General features: G+C 42.4%; 1 protein-coding gene across 23 annotated transcripts in view; it reads right to left on the reverse strand.

Moving 5' to 3' along the window:
* The window catches only part of FNBP1 (formin binding protein 1), a 91,287-nt gene that overhangs the window by 21,905 nt on the left and 48,822 nt on the right, over window positions 1-20,560 (reverse strand). For 6 of the 23 annotated variants that reach the window (XM_033077231.2, XM_033077235.2, XM_033077229.2 and 3 more), the window contains exons 6-11: window positions 20,241-20,345; window positions 8,267-8,395; window positions 6,463-6,609; window positions 2,890-3,087; window positions 1,911-1,937; window positions 1,340-1,522 (exon numbers count right to left, since the gene is read on the reverse strand). In XM_033077231.2, coding sequence (XP_032933122.1) covers window positions 1,340-1,522; window positions 1,911-1,937; window positions 2,890-3,087; window positions 6,463-6,609; window positions 8,267-8,395; window positions 20,241-20,345 — 789 coding nt within the window. The remainder of the gene's footprint in view (window positions 1-1,339; window positions 1,523-1,910; window positions 1,938-2,889; window positions 3,088-6,462; window positions 6,610-8,266; window positions 8,396-20,240; window positions 20,346-20,560) is intronic. The other 17 variants (XM_033077250.2, XM_033077249.2, XM_033077247.2 and 14 more) reach the window with 7 other exon arrangements.

Here is a 20,560-nt window from a genome sequence, read left to right on the forward strand (position 1 = left end):
AGTTCCCCATGGAAAACATCTCTGCTTTTATACAGCTCCAATCCTCAGTCCTAAATGAGTGCCTGGAGGAGAATTTGGGCTTTTTAAAGTAGTCACTTCCTCACTGTTACTGTCTGCTCTAAAAAGCTTTTAAAATACTGAACAGTTTTGTCTCCTTCCTGCAATCTTTACAGGAGAAAATAATTCTAAGGACTTTCACCTAGGAGGCAAAGCAAATTTTCAGTGGAACCATGTCATGTATGAGTTTCTGGGAAGATGAAATCTTATTTTAGTTTGAAAAATGGCAAATTTTATCTCAGGAACCTGACATTTTATTTACTGCTTATGAAGACCACCAATGAGAGGATTTAATTCCACATGAACACTTCAACATTGGTTTATGAATAGAACCACAGATGCTGTCAGCAACAGGAACAGCAGCTGACCTGGAAACCCTCAGGCCATATTTCCTTCTTTATCAGCAGCAAAGGAGGCAGGGACACTGAGCATGGAACAGGGGTGGTGTGGCACAAAGTGTTGGTCCAGTGTGACCTAAACCCAGATGAATCCCCAAATCAGCCAGGGAGGTTTTCAGCATCTTTCCAACATACAAAGTTTAAACCAGCACTAGCACACTGCTGCTGGCAGGGGAATCCCAAATCCTGCTCCCTCAGAACCTCTCCTCTGTCATTTGGAGCTTGCAATAAGGTTTTTGTACAGAATATAATTTTAAACTGTACATCAAGGCACTGAGAACTGTGTGTGACCTGGCAGCCCTGGCTTAAAGCACACATGAGCATGGAAAGGCTTTGTTACCACCCAGAATCAGTTCACCTTCCTCATCTCACCTGTTTCTCATGGATACTCAGAGTTCCTACACAAACTAAGCACCTGCACCAGAACAGAAGTCCCCACTGCTCCAGTGTCACAATGTCACACCATTCCAGACTGAACTTTTACCAGCTGAAATCACAACTATTATCTGCTGGAATCCCTACTAATCCTCTCCTTCTGACACAGACATTGAGCTGAACCCACCCTGCAGAGAGAAAAACTAAAGATTTGACTTCTTGCATGAGCATTACTCAATGTCCAGCTCCTCCTTCCGGATTTTATTCAAACCCCTCTTCCCCCAAGACACCCAGATGATTTCCACCAGCAACTGCACTTTTTGTGGTTTCACTGTGGGGGTTTTGACTACAAATGCCTTTGCAGGTTGGGAACCCTTGGCTTTGTCTGCATGTTGTGATAAAACACAATGTTCACAAAACAAAAGTTTGTACATAACAGAACGTGCAATAAAAGCGCAAGAAAGAAAAGAAAGAGAGAGAGAGAGAGAGGTATCCAGAGGAGAACTTACCCCGCGCTTTAGGCTCCTGAAGCAGTGGATTTTGGGTTTGGAGGTCATGAACTCGTTGAAGCGATGGGAGAGGGGTTCCTTTTGCTGCTTGGGAGACTGGGGGCCGTTGGGAACAGCAGAGGGTGAGGCAGAGGCAGGGGGAGGAGGAGGGGGCTGATGGGGGGATGTTAAAAGGGACATAAGCTACGTATAAGAGATGGAGAAGTGACAGAATAAAAACCAAAAAATAAAAAGATAAAACACAAAACGAAAATAAGCATCAAAACCAATATTTGAAATCCAGAGAAAAAAACCAATTAAATAATTAAATATTAAAGGCCATGGTTCAAAAGAGGGGAGAAAGCAGAGGTTAAGAGTCGTGTTAAATGAAGAGTTGTGATAAATGAAAGTATTAGTAAGTGATGCAACAGAAGAGTAACACAAAAGTATTTTGAAGGAAGCTCATGCAGACTCTTCCATGCAGCACTGTCCCCATCAATTGCCCTGTTCTGCTCTGTGGACAGCTCGGAATAATGCATATGGATAGAGCTTTCAAATACCTGAATTTAAATGGATCAGATAAGGAAGGTACCTTAGTGCCCAGTAGCGTTTCTATTATCTGGAAAACAACAAACCACATTCCTTCCTGCTTCCAGATCACACCTCAGCATCACACTTGTACAGATCATTCTAGGAATTTGCTCAGGAGTTAGTCCTGCTTGTGATTTTATTCTGGCTACACTGATGCAAGCACCAGACAACAGCAAGTCCTCTCTCACACCAGCACTACAGCAATGACCCCTTGAGAACAGGGAGATTTTTAAAACTCAAATTTAAGTGGTTGGGTAAATGATCAGAGCAAGAGTGAGGTCAAAAAACTGAAGCTATTCTGGGCTTCCATCAGTGTTAGTGACACCTGATTGAGTCCAGTCCCCCTGACACGTCCTGGTGACCCCAGATAAATGCTGCCATGCATTATGGTGTAAAGTATGACAGTGGAATGAAAAAGGTTTAATGGGTACATAAGTTAATGTGGTCTTCTAAACAGTCAACTGCTCAGTTAGTCAGGCTCCATTAGTTGTGATTCAGAGTGAATCCCAGCAATTCCCTGTTCCCAGCCACCCACCTGCTGAGCCCAGTGCACAGACTGGAAAGACAACACAAATGGAAAGGCAAGGAGAGTTTGAGGAGTGTCACAACAGTGACACCACAGTGAAGCTTCCCACAGGTAACAATGTTAGTTGGCACACATGGCACTAGGTAAGTGGTTTAAAACTCCCTCTGAGTTAGGAACAGAAATGGACCATGGCAGAGACGTGACAACTCAAGTTAAATTAATTCTAAAATTGCAACATAATTAATGAAATTATACAACAAAAAAATTAAAGTTATAAAGAAACTTAAGTAACCAAAGACTACAACAAAACATCATATTAAGACATCAGTTATTAACTTTCTGAATCTAAAGTTCTCTTTACAAAAACTGAACTTGCCAAGATTACTAGACAAGACACATACTTGTTATTGACAGAACACATACTAGCACCAAGCTCAAGTCTGCAAACCAGTACCTTATTTTTCTTGATGAATGGCCATAACTTGCCCTTGGATTTGCTACCAAACTTGGGCTCTGACTTGCCATCCCCTCTGGAGTTGGAAAGGCTGGATTCAGACACTGTCCTCTTCATGGGCTGCGTGAAATCCTCAAAGTCGACGTCTCCAGGAGGCTCAAACCCTGATTTAAAGGCTTCTATTACCATCTGGGAATCCTGGAATGGGACAGATCCAACAAAGTGTAAACATAATGGCACATTAAAGCAGAACAGGAAAGTTTGTGTGTGTGGGACCAACCCTGAGAGTGACCAGGCTCATTCCTGGGAATGAATTCCCTTCCAGAGCCCAGGGTCAGTGCAAGTCTCTGCACCTTCTGCTGAAAAGGAGTAAGAGCTTATGGACTTTACTGACTAGAAAAGCAAATCACACTTCAGTCAGTGACTCACAACCAAGATTTAAGGTACAGATTTGCTGGCAATACAGCTGTTAACATATCAGAGGAAAATCCCAGTAAATACTCCCATAAAACAGAGTTCTTGTGTGATCACTCTGCCACAAGTCAAAAAGTTGGGTTGTGAATTTAGTGCCAGTAAATGGCTGTAAATGTTTGATGAGCTTTATCCAACATCCAGGCAGTCCAAGGTCACACCAGCAGCCCCATGCCCTGCTGTGGGAGCCACTGAAGCCACATTCCCTTTTGGCACTGCTAGGAAGGATCTAAGTCAGCCACAAACCGGCACAATGGCTTTGCTCTTTTGTTTTGGACAGAGAGAAAAGAAAAAAAAAGAACCCAAACAAATCAAAGCCAAACTAATCCATAGCATTTTTCCTACTCAAGTCTACAAACAAAATTAATTATACATAAGATCAAATTCAGACCTCAGCTTGCCAAATGCATTTAAACCTAATGGACTTGGAAAAAAAAAATCCTAATAGACTTCTTATCTGCTTGTTTTCTTGGGAAGAGAGATTATGTTATACTCTAACAGCTGTATTCCCAGATCCCTAGAGATGCTGTGCCTTGGCACACAAATATCTTATTCTCTAGAGAAGAGCATCACTGCCCTGTTACATAAAAAGAACTTGTTGCTTTGAAGGCATTTCACAGGTTCTGTGAATGGCTGTAGGTAAAATGCTGTGTAGAAGAAATCTACTGGGATATGAACATATCCAGAGGCCAGGTTCCATTGAGCAAAACAGGTACAGCAAAAGCTTTGCAAAAGTCTCCATGGGATTGTGAAGATCCACATGGATTTAAAATCCTCAGTTTATCAGGTGGCACCATGAAGTTCCTACATGAGTTTTAGGGAGGCAGAATAACACTTTCCCATCCTTGTTTGACATTAAAACTTCCTGAGATCTAAACTTGAAGATATTTTTCATGATAGGCATGAAAGCAAGATGAAGAAGGATTAGAAAAGAGGGGGGAAAAGTTGAGAGAATTGGGATTGTTCAGCCTGGAAAAAAGAAAGCTTTGGGGTGATTCAACTGCTGCCTTCTAGTACCTAAGGGGAGCCTACAGCAAAGATGGACAGAGATTATTTACAATATTCACAGAAGTCTGGAGTTTGTGGGTGCCCCATCCTTGGGAGTGTTCCAGGCCAGGTTGGACAGGGTTTGGAGCAGCCTGGGACAGTGGGAGGTGACCCTGCCATGGCAGGGGTGGAACTGGATGGGCTTTAAGGTCCCTTCCCACCCAAACCCTTCTCTGATTCTAAGAGATTACACCAGGTTATATTAAATACTCCACTGGTATTTTACCCTATGCATGGAGATTTTCACTTTTCCCCTCTGAATTTTAATGTTCCTTCCATTCATTCAAAACATCATTCTGCTACAATGGAACTAAAAATAACCAGCATGCTCCATATATCAGAGATAATGTCATAACAGGAACTCCAAGCCCATAACAAATTAATTTTATCTGCTGCTAGAGCCCTCTGAATCAAGTTCTGCACAGGTTCACCTGGCAGTCACCACAGCTCACACTTACCACACAACCTTTGTGTTGTTCAAGTGGTTAGAAAGAGGAAATGGAAAAAAACCATACATAAAACACAGTGACAGTGAAGCAGTAGTCCCTGCTAAGTCCAGGCAGTTTCTGTTGGCATTACCAGGAATTCTGTGCAGTGCAGTGAGGGAACAAAGCAATCCTATTTCCACAAGTGCATGTTTAGTAACTAATCCAGCACTGTCATTATAATCAACACAGTTAGAAATTACTGCTCCAGAGATGAGAAAATCCTTGATAATATTTAAGGAAAAAGAACTCTTTATAAACATGACTGTTTCCAGATAGAGCACACTAAACCCTTAGTAGCTGCTCAGATATAACTGTTTTGGTTAAATAAAATTTTGGCAGCACAGTGTTTATAGGAAATCCTGGTAAATTCAGTATCAATGCTCAAAGTCATCATTTTCCAATGATACATTTCCAATGTATGAGCCATCATGGACTTATTTGTGAGCAAGAGAATATAAAATTCACCCTGATTCAAAAACTCAGCTTAAGTTTCATGTGTATTTTTCTAAGAAGACTTGGACAGAATGTAGGTTGAGATTTGAACCTCCCCAGTATGATTTCACCATGCAGCACCAAAAGCTGTACCTCAAGCAGGGGATTTTGTTCTAATGTGGGAGTCACTGCCCCAATTCCCCCTTTTCCCACTCAGAGTGGTTTCCAGATTCCTGAGTTTGCTATGCTGCTCTCTGTGAGAGCAATTGTTGAACACAGAGTAGAGGATTAATTTCCAAACTTCAGCCTGGGGCTTATGCTGCCAGTTCATGGCTCCAGGCAGTGAAGAGCTCTGAAAAAGATTCCAGTGAAAAACATGTATGGGAAATTCAAGCAGGCAGCAAGACACACACTGTCAGTGTTTGAAGCACTAATGTGATCCATGAGAAAGGCTGGAAGAACAGAGGGTTCATGTAGGAAGGGAGCAGATCATTCTGCAAACAAAACAGAAAACATATTTGCCCTTGTGGTTACTGTACATCAGGAAGTTCAACTGAAATCTTTTATCAGCCTTTCCATCAGACAGCTTTCTTTGCATCCTGTGAAGGAAAATGTTACTCAGAAACCAAGATTTGCTCATTTACACATTGCCAGCAAACCTCAAACCTGCAAAGAAATATTTTACAGAAAGATTTTGCAATAGTTAATGCAGTCAATACTTTAAATATTGTCACTATTATAAAGCTAACTGGAATTAAGACACTTCTGAAACATTCAGGTTTGTGACTACAGAAACCACCTTTATAAGAACTGGTGATTAAGTATCTGAAATCACGTCCAACATCACACACTGATGCCTACTTTTAAATTGCAGTATTACAAAAAGCAATTATCCTAATAAAATGAGAGTATTCCTTAATAAAAACCAAAAAGTACTGGCATTTCTAGGTGTTAAGTAGATTTGGGAAATAATCTGAGCACATCCTGCCTCAGACAAAGCAGCTTGGGACAAGAAGCTGCTCTTTGGTTTAGTTCTGTGACTGCAAAGCTCTCGTGCTGAGCCTGGCCCCAGCATTTCAGTCTCCACAAATTTGAGACCAATACTAAAGATGACAATCAGCAAAGCAACACTCACATTCTTGTGATCCACTGATTCTGCAGCCTTTGTTATCTCATCCAGACACTTGCCAATGATGGGGATCACCTGGCGGTCGACTTCGGCGAAGGTTTTCATGGATTCACCTATCCTCACGATTCTCCTTTCCTCCATCTCTTGGATTTTCTAAAATATTACATTTCATTCAGGTCAAACAACAATATTAACTTCACAGTCTCACCCAATTTTCCTCTCCATCTTACATTAACTACTTTAAAACTTAGAGATTAAATATTTTTAAGAAAAACTAGGACAGATATTCTCAGGCAGGCACCAAGTGATACTGCTCCCTCAAATATCAAAATGTCATTCTAAAAGTAATCTCTTTTACTATTACTGGAAATTTTTCAATTAACTTTTTATGCAAAAAATGCTGATTTGTCAAACCACAGCTTTAGACTTTTGTAAGGATGGTTCCTAAGGCTTTTTAAATAATTTCCTGTGCATGTTAGGAACAATCTTATTTTCACTCCACTGTAGAATCCAAAGAAAGCAAGATCTTGATGTCTCCCCTTCTTTTCCCTAGAAGGCAATTTTTGGTGTTTAGGGAGTCTTACAGTACATATATAAGATGTGTTCATGTACAACAAAAACACCACATGTTGTTCACAGCACAGCTCCTCACTGCTCAGTGGATTCAGCTCCAGCATCTCCAGCATCTCTTCCAGGGGTCTCTTCTTTACCACAGAGGGAAACTGACTGTGGCACAATTCACAATTCTATTATTCCAAATTATATAATGAACAGGAGCAGCCTGTGTCACACTGGAGCAATCAACTTAAAAATCCCCTTTTTGCCTTGATCCACAAGCAACATCAATTCTTCACAAAACAATTTATTTCAACATGTAACAGAAAGCCCTGGAGCTCACTGGTGCACTGGCAGGGAAGAGGGCACATCTGCAGGACTTCAACATGCCCACTTACAGACCAGAGTGCTCATCAGCTCCAGGATTTGCTGGATTCCAAGAACAGTTTATCTCAAGGCATTGGTTTGAAACACCATGAGGCAAAAGAGGAGGAGTTCAGCCCACAGGTTTCAGCAGTGGGTAAGAAAGTGCGTGTTTGCCACGCTAATATCAGCTACTTCTCGTCTGATGACGAGCATGTGACATGTCCTCCCTTGAAAAACTTCATTTTCCACTTCTGATGCTCATGACCCATTACAATGGAACAGTCATTTAGAAGTTCTGTTCTACTACATTAACCTCAATTCATTCATTCAAGCACAAACTCACATCTTCACTCAGAATGAATCTGATGGTTTTTTTATTCTTCCTCTGCAGCCTGTCCTTAGGCACCCTAAGACAAAATCAGCAGCTTGCTTAAAACCCTTTGGATTCACTGTTGCAGAATTACTGTGGTTCACATTTAAATATCTGAGCACAGGTTATAAAGGGCTGCTGGACTTTAGAGATGCAACAATGCCCAGCTGCCTCCTGCCCCAACAATACCAGTGATGCTCTCCCTCATCCCCAGCTGCACAGACACAGGAGCTGAACAGAGAAAGATTGAGAGGATTCCAAATCTGTCCTCATCTGTCACGACACTTCAACGTCACCTTCCTTGTGTATCATTGATGCCTTTATATCTAATTTAAGAAAAAGGGGTAATTTATCCTCCCACCTCTCAGGGTGGCAGATTGCATGTAAAATTTGCTAAGAATGACCAAAAAAAAAAAAAAAATCAGCAAAAATTAAAAGTCATGGTCACAGAACTGAGGTGATGTGCAATGCTCTTGTGAGAGGATTATGGGTTGCTCTAGAGCCCTGCCTGACCCTTACCTGGAAGATGTTTGGTATGTGTGTGTAGTAATGCTCATGCTGTTCACTGTTGAACTTCTGTAGGGTGGAAGAATATTCAGCTTTGCTGTCTTCTGCCATCTGATGTCTCAGCTGGGCTTGCTGCCTTGCCTGAGGAAATACCAAAAGGAATTTGGTAAATTATAAATTTAGGCTATATGGAAAGCAATTGCATTGTGGTAATCCTTATTTTACTACCCAGGAACACTGTGAGACTGAACACCAGTTTTTGGGTTACTCCTGTTCTGTGAAACATTTCAGCTGCAGTGTGGACAGTGCTGCTGCCCCTTCCTGGGGTTACAATGTGCTATTTCCATGAACCATTCTGCATTTCATGAACAGCCTCTGTCTGAGCTGCACATCAAATACCAAAACAAGTTGGCCCCTCCACCTGCCCAGGGGACAGGCACCTTCCCAGTGCATCCAAGGGCACACTTCTTGCTCCCCCTGTGCCCTGGGGGATGGCACCTGCTCCCCTCTAAGGAGCTGCTTCCCTCTTGGCAAGCAGAGTTTTCTGGGGAAAGGGAAGTGAAGAAAACCCCAACAATTTTGTCTCATTTTAGCCAACACATTCATGACAAACCTCTTGGCTGTGTGTGCCCTGCAGAGCCCTTTCTCCCTCCTCACACAGCCCTGGCATGAAGCACACAAGGAAAGGGGAGCCTGAGCAGCAGCTGAGATGCCTCCCTTCCTATTTTTACCCACACAGATGATTTACTTTACTACCCAACATAGCAGAGCAGGGCAATTAATCTCACTTCTTTCCCTAGAATAATCTGTCCCCAAGTGACCCCTTCATGTTGTCAGATTCCTCCCCTTACAGTTCTGTTCCCAAGGCCTTCTGTTATCTGTTTCACTGCCCAATATTCTTCCCTTGCTGCCTCTCCCATCTGTTTGGTTTAGATGCCTTTTCCTTCCCTGCCTTTGGCCTTCATACAGCAGCTCTTCCTTCTCTTCCCTTCCAACATTCCCTTTGCCTTTCCCTCATTGAAGTTCCCCCTCCCTGACTGGAACTCTGCTGCTGAAATTCTCAATTATTCCTTAAGACAAGGCAGAAAAATGCTGCTTTAAAAACCAGTTTCAGGGGACACAACACAGCAAAGAATTTCAGCATATTTTAAGTGGGCTCCCATTAAAACCAGTTCAGAACAGGGTTATTTCTTTGAACTGTTCCAAGCAGACAATTGTTTCCTGACAATAAACCCATGGAATACTAAATCATGGAACGTTTTTGTAATCATAACTGGAAGGTAACAAATTCTGCCAGGAGGTTTCAAATCTCAATTTGTAAAGAAATAGCCTTCCCCTGCATTTGTCAAGTTTGCACATCTCACCTAATAATTTATTTCACCTCAATTCAGATATTGCTTCTGCAGTTGATTGTAGGAATTTCACAGATCCCCTTCACATTCTTTCTACAGAAATAATTCAAGCAGAATAAGGAGATACTGGGCACTAAATGCATCACAGGAGATGAAACAGTATCATCAAATGGAGGAGAATGTGACTATAACCAAATAAGTGAATCCAATAAAAGACTTTTTCAGCTTTGCTTGTTCCCAGGAGTTTTAGCTGTCCACTAACTCCTGCAAAGGATGAATGCCTAATTCCAGAAAATTCATCTCCTGCAATCAAATTCCAAGAAGTCACATCAATCATTTCCTTACCCAAGTGCTCTAAAGTTTATTAAACTTTACCATCCACACACTCACAGACAGCTACATTAAATACAAGTGGAAGACAATATATCCTTGTGCCATAGACACAAATTTAGCAGGAAAACAAAGTCAGCCATGGAAAGGCAGGCAGTTGTAAGAGTGCTTCACACTCATCTCCCAACCCCTTCCTCACATCCCAACTGCTGCAGATCAATATCCATTTGTGAGCTCCATTCTCCACATCCACCTAAGAGGAACCCATTGTCTGAGCTGACTTTACACCAGCCTCACTCCCACTCATCCAGCTTTCTCTCTTTTTCAAAAAAATAATTTTAAATAATGCAACTCAGGAATTTGTCCCTTGACTCTATCGCTGAAGCAGAAAAACAAGAAATCCATTATTACATTTTTCCAGGCAGACCCAGCAAGTATTAAAGCCATCAGAGTTCATCTTCATGAGCAAACTCATTGGCTGGATATGACAAAGCCACTCTGAGCTAAATGTACACAAGAGTAGACACTCAGTTTCCAAAATGATCTTAACTGGCCCCAAATCAGAGGGGGCAGCAGATGAGTAAACAAAATTGGGTGAATTCCAAACCCAAAACTTTTAATGTGAGAGCCCTAGTGATGTTTTGTTTCTCTTGGCCACTTAATGCATTTGGCAAGCTTCAAACTGTTTAAATATCTTTCCAATGAGGTATTTGGATCTTTAAAGAAAAAAATCTAGATTTTTTTTTATTACTTCATTTCAGTATGTCACTTCCTCTAACATCATCACTTCTAGTATTATCAGAATTGTACCTGATAGTGAGACTCCTGCACTCTGCAGAAGCACAGAATGATAAAAACAAGTCAATGATGTCAAGTTTCTCATTCAGAGTAATGGATGCACTAGTCCAGAACTGCAGAGAGTCACAGAAGCTATTTCAGGAGTAATTTATAGCTGGGCTTTACAGAAAATGAAGTTTTGCTTCTTTACTGCTCACTTGGGCATGCAAACAGTTTCAGAGAAGGTTTTTTGGGAGCTTCTCAGAGTTAATGTTAGAGGATTTGCTCTGAACAGTATTTCCAGGAGGAAAGGCTTTGGAATAATTGGGGTCTGGAAAACCAGACAATGACTTCAGAGGTAGGAGAACAATGCTGGGATGCAGCTTTCAGTCAACACATTCTCTCCTTTAACTGGGCAGGGCTGAGCGAGCAAGAGCTCAGCTTCCAGCCCCATGTGTGAAACACAACCCACCCCTACAGGCTGACAGATTGCTCAGCTGTAAGAGATGGACTCAGTGCAGCACAAACTCCCCTCTTCAAAGGGAGAAAGAATGAGGTCACCTTTCAGCACTGTAGAAAAGCAAAAAGGGTATGAACACCTGGGGGGGTTGTGGGGAGAACATCAGCATTTTGTTTCCAAATGCCTGGCACTGCAGAAGATGCACAGATTTCACACATCTCCCACCCCAAACATACCTCTGTAACAGATTTTTGCCCCAAAATAAATGTGCAGAGTGGGCAGTAGCTAACTGCAGCAAGTATTAACTTGCAAAGTGTTGCTCCCTGTGGCTGTTTTCAGTACTTGAAAAATAATTTTTAAAAATCAGACCTCAGCAGCACATCCAGCCTAAGTGAAACACAACACTAAATCCAATGGCAGTATGAGCTGGCAACACACACTGTGGCATCTCTCTCAAGGCAGCAGGAAGAGCACAAACATTGATTTCTCAAGATGATTTTAACTACATTTCCTGTAGATTTTCTTCTTAATATCTGAGTTGCAAAAACCAGACTCTCAAATAACAAGTTAGTTTAGACAAATGACTCTGCCAGGAGATGCCAGGGTAGGACACTGATGCACTGAAATCTGACTTGACTGAAGTATTCATGGGGGTATTCCTTTCTCTTTTGAAATAAGAAATTGGAAGAAAGTTAACCCTGCAAACCTTTGAAATAACCCATATTAGACAGATATATTTAGTGTGAACCTTCTTTTCATCTGCTTGAAACCACCTGCAGTTTATCAATATGATCAGCAATCAGTGCAGAGAACAAAATCAAAGAATTACAGACAAGGGAACTTATCATAATCCTTGCAAACATGCAGCACTAATAAAGCTTTATATATTGATCTGAATTAAATCAGTCCTAATACTTTATGCCTTTGAACAGGAAGATTTAACAGAGAAAGGAATATGGACACTTTATGATGGGCACTGTCAACCCTGAAAGTGTAAGAAAACTTTTGCAAACTGCTACACTTCACATAAAGGTTCTTAGAGAATTAAATTAATTCATAATTTTCCATTTACCTGCTCCCCCAAGTCTTCTTTGATAGGAAATGCAACTTGTGGTGAAGTATAGGAGAGATTTTTAAAAATCAAGTACATTTTCTGCCATTTTGGTCTCCAATGGAAGAAAAGAATGGGAATACTTTGCTGAGAACAATTTTCTGAGACACATTCCAGAAACAGCAAAAGGGTCAATAGACACACTGTCTTCTGGGTTTACACAGACAAAAAATGCAGCTCCTCAGGGCTGTTATGGTGGGAGTGATATGAATAGCTGAAAAGGGCAGAAAAAAACTTTGGCTGCTATTCAGCTGGTCCACACGAAGCTGAACAGTTCAACTCCTCAGCAGTTGCTGTTGTCCAGAATGGCAGAGTTTCCAGTCAAAACTTTGGTGTCACTTTGTTTCTTCTTTCTTTTCTCCCATTCTGCACCCCCTCTTTTCTTTCAGACTCAGACAGCATGTGAGATGCATCACTGCCAGGCCACTGCCTGCCAAAACAGATCTTTGGCAAATCCAAGATCAGACTAAAATGCAAACACACCAAAAAATCACCCCTGCCCCCTCCCCTCTCAACTACCCAATCCCTTCAAAATAGCTTAATGATAAAGGCAGACTCAAACACTTCACCAATTTCAGGAATGCTTTCTATTGCTCCCAGGTTTTTCAGCTCCAGGCTCTGTCCCTGTGAGCACCGGGCACTGGGAGCTGCAGCACTGGCAGCGTGTGCAGGATCATTAATAGCAGTGGGCATCCTGCCACAGACTTCAAAACAGGGCCAGGGCTCCAGGCTTGGATTTACATAGCCTCTTTACTATTCTACAATAACCAGTTGGGTCTCTCTGAACTGGCAAGCACAGAAAGGATTTGAAATTTGCTTTCCCGAAAACAAAAAAAGCAGAATGGGGGGTACAAAATAATAGCAGCGAAAGAAACAAAAAGAAAAATCCTTTCTTTTAATATTTGAAGAGGTGGAGGAAAAATCTGAGACTCTGTGGGTCCCTGAAATCCTTTGGCTGAATATAATATACAAATGAGCAAACCACTGACAGAGGATGGAAAATCTTCCTCACCACATCTCAGGAATTGTTATCTAGTGCACACAATTCTGCCAGAATTCAGAAACTCGCACTAACAAAAGATATCCCCAAACAACACAGCCCTGCTGAAGCTCTAACAGAGATAGATAAATTAATTAAGAAGAGCAGCACCTCTCAGCACACTGCTCCAAGGCCCTGGGGAGTAACTGTGCCTCAGCCCCAAAAGTTTGTGTCCTTGCACTGCCATTCTCATGCCATGAATATTAAATAACCAAACTCTCTGGATGACTGAACTGTGAATCCCTGCAAACACTCAGGAGTTTTCCACACTGCTCAGAGAAATGCAGTTCTGTGAGGATATCTGGCAAGTCTAATTCATTATAAAAGAAGGATAATCTCTGTGGATGGAAGGTTATGTGGATTTGATGGAGGAGGTAACAAGAAAAGATGTATTTGGGGCTCTGTTTAAATGATTTCTGGAGTTTAGTTGTACCACATAAGCAATTAAACCCTGCCATGTATAAATCTGACTATTGAATATAAATAATGGAAATTATTTCTTGAATATAAATAATGGAAATTTCAGGACTGGGTAACAGATTGCTTAGCTCATACTTGAAATACTGGGCACAGTTCTAGTGCTCTCCCTCCAAGAAAGAATTTACAAACACAGCCAAGGCGTTGAAAAAGTTACCAGGACAAATTCTGTAGCCTTGAAGACCAACTGTGTGGGTAAAATGCACAATTTGTCTCTCAGTGAGGTGAATTACCCTGAGTGACCAGGGTGATGGCTGAGGGTTTCCCAGCAGAGACAAAGGCATTGTCCCCATTTGTCAGGCTGTACCTGGAATATTGTCTTCAGTGGTCCCCACTACACAAGAAGAACACCTGGACAGGCTGGAGAAGGGCCAGAAAGGCCACAGAGATGATCCAGCACAGGGAAGCTGTCATGTGAGGAAAGGCTGAGGGACCAGGGTTAGGTGAGCCTTGAGAAGGAAGGTTTGGGGTGCTTGGCACTGGGCCCCAGGGTTGGGAGGGTGGCTACAGAGGAGATGGAGACTCTGCAAGGAGTCACATGGAAAAGACAAGGGGAAATGGGGACAAATTACCCCTGGGGAGAGCCCAACTGGACACCAGGGGACAATGGTTCACAGTGAGAACAATGAGCCATTGGAACAATCTCCCCAGGGAATGGTGGAGCCCCCAACATGGGGCAGAACTCGGGTGAAAAGGGTTCTGGGCCATCTTGTCTAGACTGAGCTTTGGCCAAGGAGCACTGGGCCAGACAATCCTTCAGTTCCCTTCCAGCCTGGTATTCCGTGATTCACTGAAACTGAGCAGCTTACAACCTAAATTAGCCAAATTGAGGCCTTACTTCCCAAGCAGGTGAAAAGATTTGTTCTAATGTTTTGACAGAAAGATAATAACTGTAAAGAAGCTTTGCAACTCTACAGCATGGAAATAATTGCTTTGCATTACTTTAGAACACCAGTTCTATTGCACTGGTGATTCAAACTGCAGTTTAATTCAGGAGATAATCTTAAGCCTCTCCTTCCCCTCTTTTTAGCAACCACCTCCCAAAAGAGTTGTATTGTTACAAAATTCAGTCAAATCTCCACATGGAGCACTGCTGCAGGGGAGCACTGCTTAAAGGAAATTTAAGTTCAATTGGATTTCCTTTCCTTACACTAAAACTGGCTGATGATCTGCTCTTTGATCTCTTATCACCAAGCACAGGGAATGTATAGGGTACATATGGAGATTTATGAAGTTCCCCAGACACTCCTGCTGGAGTCATTAACTCTCTATTGAGTAGAAATCGACCCTCTTAAATTAGTCATGATTCCAAAAGGGAAACAGCTGCTCTGCACAGAGTGGCAGGGATGGCAGGTTGTAAACAAGGCTTACTCTTCCAGAAATGCAAATTGCTCTCCTGAGGGACTCCCTGAATTCACACACTGCATCATCCTTTAGGAAGGAAGCAGTTCAGGAAGGAGATTGGGGTCTGCATAATCCAGAAATAACATTAAATCACATTACCCAGCGTTTGAGTTGGTGAGAAATCTGACACACATAAGCAAAGACACAGAAATTTAGCCAGTTCCATTTGTGGAGCAAAAGAGAAGCAGCTGCCTACTCAACATACAAAAAACTCACCACCACACAGTGAAAAACCTTCTGCAGTGTCAAATCTCCAACAAGAAATGCAGAGGCCAGGCCCTCCTGCACCATGCTCAGGACTGGGCCTGGCACACCTCACCTGCACATTTCACCTTGATGCTGCTGCTGCATCTTCATAAATTCCCAGAAAAGAGAAGGCTCTGGAAACACTCACTGCAATATTAATAACACCAGCACTATAAGTCTTCTCCACCTTGCAAAAACCACCTTGGCACATTTTCTACAGTGCTGGTACACCCATGGTGCCAGTGGGTGCCCTGATGTGGACAGGAGAGGGAAGGGATACAAGTGCCACCACCACAGAGCAGAGGACTTGGCACCTCCTGAAAAATCAGGTCTGCAGAAGGCAGATACCCACAACCTGGGGTTATGGGGAATTTTCCTGCTGACACTTTGCTGACTGAAGCTCAGGGGGATGTGGCAACAGCAGAGCCCTGAGCTGCAGATGTTCCTCCAGGTTAGTCTGGGGAGTGCCAGTGACTCGACTGTCACGGTGACTCAGCTGCTGAAACACCCTGAGATGTCTCCAGAGCCCAAACCAGCTTCTCACACCCCTCACTGTAAGGATGTGTAAGCTCCCAGTGAAGGGATTTGTGTCCCACAGCCCAGAGGCTGGAGCAGCAGTTTCCAGCTGACAGCACTGCTGAGCACACAGGAAGATCAGTTAATCCCAGGTTCTAATTAGCAGGATTTCTACACCTACATTCTGTCAGACTTTGCTGTGATTCAGCTCATGGCTCCCCCAAGCCATGCCGAGTAGGTAAAGAGGTGGATAGACACTCTGCTTTGTACAGAAATTCAGGTAATGTGGCACAAGAAAACAGAAAATGAAACCTCAAACATGAAACCTGTTATACCCTACAGTTATATTTACAGACTAGCAAACTACTATCATGGTGATACTGTATTTTAAAGCTTTATGCAAATCTTAAGATATTCTGAGTCTCCAAAACATCTTGGATATTGCAGACATAATCAGAAAATTGCAGAGCATAGGTGAGAGCTCCTAGATATTCAGTAAACTGGAGATCACTCCCATTTCCCTCAGTTTGTCCACTTCAAAACCAAAGGCAAATATATCTAAAGTTCCTAAGGTCAACATTTGACTGTGTTCCTCTTCAGCCAAGGGACAGATCCTGCCTGACACCAAGTGCTTCAAACCACTCTCCTCACCACAACTGCTGAGCAAATCAAGAGGCAAACCCTTCCCATGGTTGGCCTCGGCCACTTCCTCTTTAAAATCCAACTCTGAAATGCCTACCTGGAAAAGAAACCCTTCAAAAAGCCAGTTGATTTTTTAATTTTATTATAAGAAGTCTGCAAAGGCACCACTGGGTACCACATCATCCCATAAAGATGTCAGTTTTTTAGTGATTGCAGCTCTGAGGAGAAGGCAGAAACAATAGAGCTCTGCCTTATATGTACAGTGGCTCCGTGCTGGCGACAGAGACCATTTCCCCAAATGGTCAAAAAATTGAAGCAGCCTCTCTGTGGTTTTTGAAAGAGAAGTGCTTTAAAGCACACAGCCCACTGTGATCCAAATGAAATAAAGCTTTCAGTGATACCTACAAGGCTGCCTGGAAGCAGCATCAGCATATTGCGGCATTTATTTCGTTTATAAGGATATTTTCACAGACAGGGAGCTTCCTGCCCTGACTTTGCTACACTGCATTTTGTGTTGACACAAACACTTCTGCAAGCTTTGGCTGGTGGTTTAGAGGCTCAGTGCAAACAGGGAAGGGAGCTCAGGTGCCCTGCTCCACTCTCCCTCTATTCCTGCACACTGTGATCATTGCAGAGACTGAACACAGCTTCTGCTCCATGCTCCTACCACCAAAAAAGGAGCTGAGAGGAAGCAAAGCCAATCCCTCCTCCCTCCAAGATCAGCTACCAGGCTGCTGCCTGGCAAGGTGATGGAGCCCACCCTGGCCACAGAAGGGGCAGAGAAGGGATGTGCCCTCCATATATCTGGTCCTACAGAAGGAATGTGGACCTTAGAACATGATACCCAGGCTCCACATCCAGCCCTGCCAAGCAGTCCTGGAGAAATAAGGAGTACAGTGACTCTTATTCTTCTTCTCTGCCACTTTTCCAGTTACTTAATGCTCCCAAATGGTAATACCTTGGGCAAGGGGTAAGTGCTGGTAGATGGCAGCTCTGGCACAGAATTCCTGCTGCAGTTGTCAAAGGCTACAAAGACTTGAAAGATAAAGAGATGTGAGCATTTCAGAACCTCACACAGCTTAGCATTAGGAAGCTGCAGCTGTATTCTCTTCTGACTGTGTCATTGTGATCACTGCAGAATTTTAATTCCATTAATGCCATCCACTCTATCATGTGTGATGCAAAAAATAGCTCCTGTGTCTGCTCATATTGGCAGGTACAAGCTGAGGCAGCCAAGGTGTCAATCTCAAGCCAAAGAAATGAGGGCAACCAGCCCCACCTGCTTGAGGAGCACCTTGTTCTGCCAAAGACAAGGGCTCTGACACAGCCAAACTGCTCATTCTCCTGGCCAGGTGGATTTCTGAGAGCTTTTGGGGGTACAGCAGCCAAGCCATAAGGGATAAGAGGAACCAGAACTGCTGCAGCAGAAGCAGGAGGTTGAAGTCATCCCACACTTCCCTTGGAGCTGAGCAGTTCCTGCATCCCCCTGGAGTGAGCTGGGGAGAGCAGCAGAGCTGCTGGAACAATATCCCATTCTGCACTGGGAGTTATGCAAGAGCCTCCCAGTCACACGGGCAGGGGGAGCAAAGAAAGGCCATTATTCACAGCCTGACATGGATGAACCCAGTTTAACACATGCACTTGGAAAACACTGTTCTCTCTGTTCAGTAATATTATTTCACATTCCACTCATTTTGATAACCTTTTCCTTCTCCCATCTACTCTGTTGACTGCCTGGAAAGTGGAGTAATGCTTTCTCCTGAGAGCTGCCAACATGCATAACTAACAGATTTTTTTCTTTCAAGATGCCACTGAGCCTCATTTTGCAATAAATAATTTACAAATTCGTACAATAAAAAGCTGGAGGAATTTAAAAGGGAAGCCTCTCTGCTTCACTTGACAAGGAAAGAGCACCAAGAAAGGAAATTGCTTCCCAGAATTTACTTAAAACACTTAGATTGCTAAATCACCTTTTACTCTGACCAGAACAGGCCAGCCTTGGGAAGGGATGTAGAAATAAGGAGTTTCAGTCCCCTACTTCAAACAGTAAGTCATGTCTTTGTATCCCTTTGACATGACCTCAGCTTTGGGAAAAAATCTAGGGCAAGCCCTAATTTTATCTAGGAAATAATTCTAAAATCACTTGATACAGATAAAGCAGAGCTGATCCCTCTCTGTTAGAAAAACCCACATGTGGTGCCACGTCTTTAACAATCTGTACATGCACTCATCTCTCAAGTGCCCTGGCAAATCCACAAGGCAACAAAGGATCAAATCTACATGGTGAATTTGCAACTAAGAGCCAAGCAAATTACAAGACCACAGAGGTATTTTGTCCTTTGATATGCAATAGCACTTGGGGGAAATTTTCTGAGCTTGTTTATGATTTACTGTCCTCATTTCCAAGAGCATCCTTGATGCTCTCTGCCACACAACGTTCTGATGCTCAGCATGCCAGAAACACGAGATCCCACAGATGTAAAGGGAAATTTATATTTCATTTCTTCACAGGACTGAAGGAACTGAGAATAGAATGAAGCAGAGCTCTTGAGAAGCAAAACCTACATTTTACAAGGAGACCTCAGACTAGAAAGATTTCTTACCTATAATTCACTTTCCTTTCCTGTCCCTGCAACAAAACAGTAGGCATATTTTAAGCCTCAGCTTTTACTTTTTTTTTCTTTCTCTTTGGGTTGCCTTGTTTTTTTTCTTTCAAGAAACAATAATTTTCAAATGTTCTGGCTATTTTGTGCCTGTCTGACTCAAACTCAAAGAGGATAAAACTGTCCTTGCACATTGTAATGTGGTGCTTCTGATCCACATTAGTGCATCTTCTCAGCAAATGTGGAACTCCAAAACCAGAAGCTATTTAAAACATTTTCTTCCTCTTCATTGCTTCCTTCAGTTACAGGTATTGGACTTGGACCAGTAAAATTTAAACTTGAAGCATCCTTTCACACATCTAATTTTGAATCAAACTAAAGAGAGAAAGTATTTCCAGACATATGGGCTGAAACAGGACTGGAAGTTTAAAATTAAGCATTAGTTCAAAACCTTCACTGAGTGGGGATCACTGTAAAAAAACCACAAATGAGTCTGCAACCAGCCAGCAACTGAGAAATGAAAATAAAAGCCTTGTGCCATCTGTGACAAGCATGGATTCCAGGACTCTGCACCACATGGAAAGCTGTCCTGCTCTAAATCTACACCTATAAAAGAATTCCGATAATTCTAATGACATTGGGAAATCTCTGAAGAGTTGTTCAAAGGGCAGAAAGTTTGGTTCTGCCTGGATCAAAATATGTGGAAACTGCAAGCAGCCCTCAGAGAACCCTCACAATCCTGACTGTCACAGAACCTGGGCTGTTAGTCAAAATTAAGTTTGCATAAACTCCTTTAGAGCCATATCAGCTCTGTTAAACTCAGATATCACCCACTAAAAAGAAAACTTGACTGTATCTGTTTAGAGTTTTTGTATAAGTAAAGATTTCCACAGAGATCTCCCTGGTTTTAATTAACCTACAGACTGACTCAAGTGAGGCATTAAGCCTCAGAGGGTTTATCCTACCAGGAAGATTAGGAATAAACCTATCACATCCATGTTTACAGTCAGTCTCCACCCTCCAGCTCACCTTTTCAACATCTGCTTTTGTCACGTTGATGTCAGCATCCATTTTCTCAAAATACTGCTGTGCTCGATCAGCTTCTTTGCAATCACGCTCAAACCGCCTTTTACTCTGCAAAGAAAAAGAACCAGAAACCTTCATTATGGGAAGCTAAAGGTACCAAAATCTACCTAAAATTCATGCCTGTAACTAAAACAATCTGTTGTAACAACTGCAGGATTTTAGGGCTCTTGTTTACACAGGAATACATTTCCATATTAACAAACTTGAAAAAATGGAGTTACCAGAGGCACATTTTTGGTTTCATTATGCAGGCTGTTTGTATT

This window comes from Catharus ustulatus, chromosome 21 (genome assembly GCF_009819885.2).
Source record: "Catharus ustulatus isolate bCatUst1 chromosome 21, bCatUst1.pri.v2, whole genome shotgun sequence".
Lineage (NCBI taxonomy): Eukaryota > Metazoa > Chordata > Aves > Passeriformes > Turdidae > Catharus > Catharus ustulatus.